A 9,457-nucleotide genomic window follows, 5' to 3' on the forward strand; every position below is an offset into this window, starting at 1 on the left:
AGATTGAGTTGATACGTGATGCAGGGAACTTGATTGGGTCATAATACTACAGTGCAATGCATGGGCCACATTACCTAAGTTACCATATACGCCTACATCTGTTTACAAGGGGAAATATTAACAAATAAAAAATGAAATGAAATAAATACGTGCAGATTTTTAGACACTTCAAAATATTTTTAACATTTTGATGTATTTAATTTCTTATATATCGTGACTTTATGAATCAGAACACGAGAGAGCGCTCTTCGAGCATCCCTCATCACTTTCGCCATAGCTTGTATGACGTAAAATTCTGTCTCGCCAGCATCAACAAATAACAGTACAAACCGGTGGCGTAGAAAGAAATTAGAACAGCCGATATGGATTTGACCACTTTCAGTGTGATGTAAACCGAAATAACAGTTGCTCATATCAACTGAGAAGATACCAAGATCAAGATGGCCATACTACACCAGTGTTGTTGTTGGCATAACGTGAGAACCGGCTCACTGGCGAGTGCTATTTACACTTTGGTGAGTGCAATGACGTGATGTACGTGATGTAAGTGCACAGTGAGCAAACTACCTTTAATATAAAGTCAAATATGTTGACAGTTTTTTTGAAGTGGACAGCCTTGATTCATGCTACGCATATATTATTGACTTATTATCGTCATCATCATCATCGCATCGCGTCGTCGTTGATACAAATTGAAAGTATGTAGATCTGTGACCTTGCAGCCTTGACCTAGTTTTGGAAACGAGGCTGTTGTGTCTCGGGGATCGAGAAAATAATTAAAACCCCACTGTATATACAGACGGCCATTAATTTATAATTATTCTAACTAATTATTTCGATGAGACTGAGCCCCATTCATCATTTGGTCTGTCATTGGGTTACCAGTACCGTAAACAATGGTCGATTCAAAGGCCAAGAAATGTTATTATTTATCATGGTAAAACTCGGGCCATGCATCATCCATCCATCTGTCCATCCATCCACCAATGGCACCCACACACCTCGCATCCTCACACGCATGCACACTACACTACACTACACTACACTACACTACACTACACTACACTACACTACACTACACTACACTACACTACACTACACTACACTACACTACACTACACTACACTACATACACTACACTGCACTGCACGACACTACACTACACTACACTACACTGCACTACACTACACTACACTACACTATACTACACTACATACACTACACTACACTACACTACACACACACACACACACCATACAGCATAACGAAATATATGCATGTGCAATACAGTACGAAACAGTGTGGTTTGACGGTATAACTGATAAGTCTCACTAACTTAACTGAACATTTTTAGTAAGTTCATTATGATTCAAATTCAGCTATTAGGAGTGAGATTAATAGTTCAATGAAGGACAAAAACTTACTAAATTCTTCTTCTTCTTCTTCTTTTTTTTTTGGGGGGGGGGGTGTTGACTGTTGAGACATTTTAATTCCCATACTATAAAGAAAACCCAATTTTACTTTTTAATGGAATCAGTTTTGTACCCCTAAGTACAAATATTTCCAAAAAATGTCAAATTAATAGAATGAATAATTTTCGCTCTAGTAAATGTAAGTACAAAAGAGCAATTTTGAATTTTGGGCCCATTAAGTTAGAAGGGCTGCAAGGTATGGAGGGGGGGGGGGGGGGGGAGTTAAAAAGAATTGTTTTTTATCCTACATTGAAATATTGATCTCACCCCTAAGTTACTACAATCCAAATTGCTGTGAACAAATCATTGTAAAGATCTTAACAAGATCAATATCCAAAATAAAATTACTATCTACATCACCAAAAATTAATTCTGTGCTAGATATCCATGGCAATTGTACACTTCAGACAATTATTTCACAAAACCTTGAACACTGTTGAAATTTACCTGTATTTTAGGGAAGTGTGGATCCCTGAACACAACTCAGGAACTGAGATTGGATATTTTGTGACAAAACTGATCATATTTTTATTTGTTTTAAAAATTTTGTGCTGGGATTTAATTCTTTCGAACAATTTTCTTTTTATGCAGACAGATAGACACATATAAACACAACCACACAATTCTACAGAAATCCATTCAAGTTTTGGGACCACATTGCATGGCTCTGTTGCACACTCCATATCATGTCACTCAGGAACTGTCAAGGCTTTAATTCTCAGTCAGTCCACAGGCCATCCCAGAGTCACCCCGGGCCAGCAATGCAATAGCACCTATGGGCTCTGAGTGAGTATATTCGTCCCTGCCAGTCCTATTACTCCAGGAGTCTCCCTCAAATTTGCACTGGTCTTGTGAGTGAGACATTACTGTGTGGTTTATCCTACCCACTGAGTCTGTAGAACATTCACTGGGGATTTGGGTCATTATAAAAAATTGAATCAATGTGGCCTCCCGACTGCTAATTCTGAGCTCAAACCACTACACAACAGGGAGCCATTATGCTGATCCTATTGGTTTAACCACTAAAAATGATAAATCACAAGCTGGTTTTGCCTCTAAAAATATAAAGAATCCATCTTTTTTTTGTGATCTCCAGATATTTTGTGTGATTTGCATTGCTATAGATATATACAACGCTGTTTACTATGGACAACGAAGCACTCCAGCATATCATGAAAGAGGTAAATTCCTGACTTGAAAGCATATATATAATGACTCCCAAGTGCATATTTATTCCCTTCAGTGTAAAACATGTCTCATGAATATTCATTGTTCAACCATGAATAATTATTTCGGCTGACCCTTAATGAGCCAATGTGGCCCACCTCAAATATACCCTATAGAGGCACAGAATCAACTTGATCATTCTCTGAAATTGCAAGTAATTGTTGGCTATATAACATCATGAAATGACCCTCTGTTGGTAGTGGTAGCTTACCTTGAGTTGGAACTTAAGCCAATCAGAACAGTTGTTAGCTTAATTTGAGTTGGAACTTAAGCCAATCAGAACAGTTGTAGCTTAATTTGAGTAGGAACTTAAGCCAATCACAACAGTTGTAGCTTAATTTGAGTTGGAACTTAAGCCAATCACAACAGTTGTAGCTTAATTTGAGTTGGAACTTAAGCCAATCACAACAGTTGGTAGTGATAGATGTATCCAAATAAAAATGCACACATTGTGAACAGCACTATAAACATAAGCATCGCATCTTTCAGACTGATATCATGATTAAATTTTTTTTCTTCTTCTTCCTCTATGAGATATTGCAGTGCTGTTCTACATAATGCTGTTCATGTATTTCCTACTAGGCATATTATCAGCTATTCTTATTGTTGGTATTCACAAGGTGAGTAAAAACTGACAATTTTTGTGTCTGTCTGTCAAGCAATATGAAAAGTAGAATTAGTAGCATTGGGGACATAACTTGAAAGGAATTCCTCCCAATTATTAATTCTGGTGTCTTCAAGTGAACAAATGGACAAACATGCATTTTGTTAAAGAACGCATATATAGTTAAACATGTGTATGCATGTATATTCCCTTCACAAGATTTTGCATTACATATTGAACACAACTGCTTTCAGTAATTTGTTTACGAAATGAATTCATCGCTTCTATAATTTTGAAATACATGGATAATATTATTTTATTATCATGAAGCAATGAGTGACTGTAAATTTTCAGTATCATACCAAATGGCTACTCAGTGCCAACTGTACAGTATTAAGACAATAGTATTAACTTTGGTGGACTGTTTAAAATGTCACACTGACCATAGACTTACTTGTCTGTGCACTGACTAAGAAAAGTGTGGTACGTACCTTTACCCTTGTGAAATTTAAGAGAGAAGGATCCCTTTCATGCAGGGCAATGTGCTGCAAGTATGTTGGCAGTTTCATATTTTGTTGTCATGGAAATAAAATAGACCCCTTGTAAATCACATATTGAAATATGGTTTTCAGACAGTCATCAGTAACTTTTTGTAATTAGTTACTTAACCAGTTATAATAGTACATTTTGAAAAAAAGATAACTTTTCCAAACACAGAGACTGGAGATGACTAAGGAGAATTCTTTTTGTAGTATAGATAGAGAATAGTGGTAAAATTTCTTGCAAATATTTTACAGTAGAAATTATTATTGTCTTCATTCCGTCCATAGGAGTAAATGCTACAGGGGTCAATGTTCAAGCCAAATTATGTCAGTCCTATGAAGGGGATGATTCTCTCCTGATTATACACATGCAAATTCCCCCCTGCGATGTAACACAGTGGTGGAGGTACATTACCGTTATGCTGCATTCTCCACTAATGGTTTACTAGTGTAGAACACCAATAACATACCACTGCTTGACTCTGCCACTGGTACGTAGTGTTGACTTTTCAGCATTAATCTTCAACTTACTGCCAGTGGTAGTGTACTCTCGGTGGTTAAATAATACATATACTGTTGGATCATCAGTAGAGGTACACTTAGGTACTTTTCTGTTGATGTACTGTGCTGCATAACTCAAATACACTGAGTAACTCAGCAGACAGTACTGCTGAAAAGTAGGTATAACGACGTAACACTGAGGAGAGTAACAGCAAAAATTATGCACAGTTGTAACGCTCATGGGAAATTGCGCATGTATGCATGAGAAAATGTTGACATGATGCATCACTGTTATCATTTGTTTTCAAGAATAATGCTTCAATGCTGTTGCCATGGATACATGGGATGGTACTTTTTATGTTGGTGGAGCTGGCCTGTACAATCTACATCTGTATTGAAGCTGTAAGTCTTTGAAGTACTGTTTAAGTGTTTGTCACCTCTGAATGTGTACTCATAGCATGTACACATGACATTATACGGTCACTTTTGGACAGACTTCAAAATGGTCAAAATCTGTAATTTTTCTGTCACAAGACTTTTCAAAAGCAGTGTGTGTTTGATTCAGTAGTTCTTAAATTTCTTCTCGTGATGAATTGGGGATTATTTTAAACCCCTAGTAGCTGTAACATGATGACTTTTTGACAAATTTCTGAAAATTCTCATCATCAATATTATACATGTATGGGTCATTTTTATTCGTGGCAGTGAAATATTTTCCAGTACTAGTTTTATGATATGTTTGTCTTTGTCTTACAGGGAATAAGTAAAATATATTGGTTTTCTTTGTTTGAGTTGGTATTTTACATTGGAAGGACATTGCTAAATGTAAGTTATGTGGACTAATATGACAGAACCCCATGAAGCTACGAGTGCAAGTGTGGCATACTCGAGAGTATTTGCACAAGTACTTGCAGTGTTCTCTGCAGCAGTACTCTCAAGAGCCTAATGAGTGAAAATGCAACAGAAATCATTACAAACATGAGTGCAAATACCCCTGAGTACCCACACTGGAACTCGGGGCATGGGGTTCATTTTATCATCACATGTTTATCTGAAATGAGTTCCATTAAAATCATACTATGATTATGCGATTTCATGTGCAAGGAACAAGTCTTTTGCATATCATTTGCATATTGCACTGCAGTGCAAATAGCACTACTATGCACACACACTGGTGCAAGTAATCACTGGTACATGTAATTACAGTAAGTGTTTTCCTATTCTGACAGTTGGTGTCAGTTTTAATCTAGATGCATAGAACTTGTGTATTCGTGATGGTTTTTGCCATGTAGCATTATCCTCTCCACTGTCACGTCTATGCCTGAAGTGAGAGTTAATAAAAAAAATCACCATATAGCACTTTATTCATATACATGTTGTGTTCATGCTATAAATATATGATTTTGGTGTTGCAGTTAGCTTATAAATTTCAAAGTCAAATGTCAAGATGAGGTGATTTTAGTCACAGAGACATCCTGTTACCTTCAAAGTTAAGACCATACATAGGAAGACAAAAAGTTGTCCTACATATATATCCTAATTCAAGTCACATTGTGTTGATATATTTTTCAGATCTATTGCGTTTTATGTGTTATCTCCCAGTACCAGGAGTTAAAAGCAGGGAGAGGGCGTTTGGAACACATTGCTGGACCAGTAAGTATGCACATGAAAGAATCAATAGACATGATTTAGCACAAGAGGGAACTTGCATATCATCCATCGTATAATGTCCTGAATGATGTACTATGGGAAATATGAGAATGGACAAAAATCAATCACTGTTTCCAATGTCTTACCCATTTGTAATCACAAATAATCCATTCTAGGTTCCTTGAAGGAAGGCTGTTCTACCACAAATAACACCATAATCCTTTGCATTTGAGCATGCTAATTGGGATTGGAAGTTTATTGATCGGCAGGCAGTCATCTTCACTGCCAGCACCATATTCTTTTTCTTCAGTGGTTACAATTCTTGCTGTCACAAGGTCTATACGCTAAAATCAATATTTTGCACACTTAAATTTACAACCCATAACACCAGAGTAAAGCATTTACTATGTGTACCACAATCGTTTATAGCATTCATATCAAGTGTAAATGTATACTCTTTCAATTGGTTTAATTACAAGCCCAGCATGTGGCCTTTCTAATGTGGTCAATTAGCAAATGAAACCTATACTTTTAAACTTGATATAGATGCTATAAATGATTGTGGTACATTATCAGAAAACGCTTTACTTTGGTGTTATGGGTATGGGTTGTGTATAGCAAATTAGTATGATATAAATGATTAAGAATTAGATACTGAATTCTAACTTCCTTGAGATTTGACCTTGAAATAGCATAGCTATAGCAATGTTTACGGGGGTCAAGATGTTTCCCAAATTTCACCACCAGAGGGCACTAGAATGGCGATACTCATATTAAATAATAATTTGATAGGCTGATCTAGTCGATTTTTAAGTGAAATTTTTAGTATTCAGTTATCTTTATTTTCATTTGTTTGTTTGTTTGTTTGTTTGTTTGTTTGTTTAATTAAGAAAACAAAATAATAAAAGTGAAATAAACAGCAAAATAGAGAGATTTGTGTTGCTATTGTTACGTCTCTCGTCCATAGGTTCAGCATGTAGTGGTATACCATGCTGGCATGTCTCCAGCCGTAGTTGGTCAAACTGTTCCACCTGGCGGTACAGTTATCATTCAACCATTCAGAGGACCAGATTACCCTGTAAACCAAGGATATCAAGTCTCTACTGTTGTAGGCCTTCCTCCTTATGGTGCACCAAATCAGCCTGCACCAGCATATCAACCAAACACATCGATACAACTAATGTCAGTTGCTGGTGGTGCAGCAGCACCGCCACCACCAACACAAACTCAAACTGGGAAGCAATGCACATCATAATATTTTTTTAAGTGAGTGTCTGTCAGAGTGACATTTCTTTTGTTTCTCTTTCAAAGTGATCGATGGGTCGGTTGTTCTGTCAATATGCCATGGTAGGTGGTACTTTCAATTAAATAATCATATTTTTACAATATTACCTTAGATAGGATATTGTTGGACATTCCATTCTTTAAAAATCATTAAAACTGACACTAAACATTGTAACCAGAGATGAATACCATGCCAAAGAAAAAAAAAAAAAAAAAATGATTGTGTTACATTTTATTGTCTGGCTCAACAAATATCTTACTATCATCACTGCATCTTATTGTCTTGTTTGACAAAAATCTCTAGACTGTTAGTAAGATTTTTATTGAGCCAGATGAAAAATGGTACAGTTGCACAATTGATAAATTTTTGTTGAACAAGAAGATAAAATATAACACTCCACTTAAGATTTTTTTTTTTTGCCAGACGATAAGATGTAGCAATTTATTTCACCAGATAACAAATGTAAGCTACACTTTCAAAGATCATACATATAATACAAATATACCAAATGTAGAACTGTTAGTAAGATTTTTATAAGATGATGTTCTGTTTCAGGTTTAAATTTCAATTGTGTTTCGTGAAAAATAATTACATGGATATTCCGCTATGGTAGTGTGGCCGCCTTCATCATCAGCAATGTCATTGTTTTCTAATTTGGCCACAGAGGGCAGTATTTTACTGTAAATTCTTATTGGATAGAGGGCATGAGGCAACAATATTCTTGTGTATATCAACAATCGAATAACATTCAATCAAGACAAGTAACACCATGAAGACAATACATGTAATTCCCAAAGATACCAACAGCTCTGTCATGGTACCACGATACATGATCAACATATTGAAATGGAACAATCATCATTATGGAAAAGTAGTTGAATATTGATAATACCCAATAAATGATTCTATTTGCTGCTTCATTTATTTAATATGACACTTTCGTGGTGTTTTTTAATGTTGACAATATTTTCATTACAATTTTTATTGAAAGATATTTAAGGATTACAATATCTAAACTGTAAATGTGAAATATTCAATCACTATGAAAGCAAACATATAATTTCAATATACCTTTATTTTTTCCAAAATATATTCAGACTAGAGCTGTAAAATGTACCAATTTGTCTTGCTAATATATTCACAGCTGTAAAATGTAGGCACTGGTCTTGCTAATATATTCAGAGCTGTAAAATGTAGGCACTGTTCTGGCTAATATACTAAGAACTGTAAAATGTACGCACTGTTCTGGCTAATATATTCAGAACTGTAAAATGTAGGCACTGGTCTGGCTAATATATTCAGAGCTGTAAAATGTAGGCACTGGTCTTGCTAATATACTCAGAGCTGTAAAATGTAGGCACTGGTCTTGCTAATATATTCACAGCTGTAAAATGTATGCACTGGTCTGGCTAATATACTCAGAGCTGTAAAATGTAGGCACTGGTCTTGCTAATATATTCAGAGCTGTAAAATGTAGGCACTGGTCTTGCTAATATATTCAGAGCTGTAAAATGTATGCACTGGTCTGGCTAATATACTCAGAGCTGTAAAATGTAGGCACTGGTCTTGCTAATATATTCAGAGCTGTAAAATGTAGGCACTGGTCTTGCTAATATATTCAGAGCTGTAAAATGTATGCAGTGGTCTTGCTCATATACTCAGAGCTGTAAAATCTAGGCATGTACTCAGAGCTGTAAAATGAATGCAATGGTCTTGCTAATGTATTCAGAGCGGGAAAATGTAGGCAATGGTCTTGCTAATGTATAATTAATTGCTTTGTTAGACACTGCAACGTCCTGCAAAGAAGCCATCATTAAATAATGTATAACAATTCATTATTTTGATATCGGATCTCTACAAAACAGGGAGTGTATGTAACTCTTTGTGGTTTCTGATTTTAGTGGGTGGACAGTGTGTTTAAAGGGGAACACAACACCAGGAAATATAGGCATTTTGGTAAAATTATGTTCTGGAGAGTCATTTCATAGTAACTTCACTGTTTGCCCCAGTGTCTCATGGGAGTCTGGAGAAATGCCTATGCAAGAGTTGAACCCTAAATATTCATGTTTTGTTTTTTTTTGCACCAAAGATAGTTTACAGTACTTAGAAGTCATGAATATAAATTGTTCACCTATTGTATATGCATTGTTGCAGACTCCCATGATATGTGGCCAAC

General features: G+C 35.8%; 1 protein-coding gene across 1 annotated transcript; it reads left to right on the top strand.

Moving 5' to 3' along the window:
* Window positions 1-278: 278 nt before the first annotated feature.
* On the top strand, window positions 279-8,189 carry LOC144438850 (uncharacterized). The gene is made up of 7 exons (XM_078128039.1): window positions 279-515; window positions 2,569-2,653; window positions 3,234-3,319; window positions 4,656-4,748; window positions 5,103-5,171; window positions 5,919-5,999; window positions 6,964-8,189. The coding sequence occupies exons 1-7, from the start codon at window positions 441-443 to the stop codon at window positions 7,249-7,251; spliced, it is 777 nt and encodes a 258-aa protein (XP_077984165.1). The 5' UTR covers window positions 279-440; the 3' UTR covers window positions 7,252-8,189.
* Window positions 8,190-9,457: the final 1,268 nt, after the last annotated feature.

This window comes from Glandiceps talaboti, chromosome 8 (assembly GCF_964340395.1).
Source record: "Glandiceps talaboti chromosome 8, keGlaTala1.1, whole genome shotgun sequence".
Lineage (NCBI taxonomy): Eukaryota > Metazoa > Hemichordata > Enteropneusta > Spengelidae > Glandiceps > Glandiceps talaboti.

Bases quoted from the DNA above. Each gene is read 5' to 3' on its own strand.
- LOC144438850 (XM_078128039.1), top strand. From the start codon at position 441: ATGGCCATACTACACCAGTGTTGTTGTTGGCATAACGTGAGAACCGGC. The intron at 516-2,568 runs GTGAGTGCAATG...TGTGATCTCCAG, and splicing joins CGAGTGCTATTTACACTTTG to ATATTTTGTGTGATTTGCAT. The intron at 5,172-5,918 runs GTAAGTTATGTG...TATATTTTTCAG, and splicing joins TTGGAAGGACATTGCTAAAT to ATCTATTGCGTTTTATGTGT.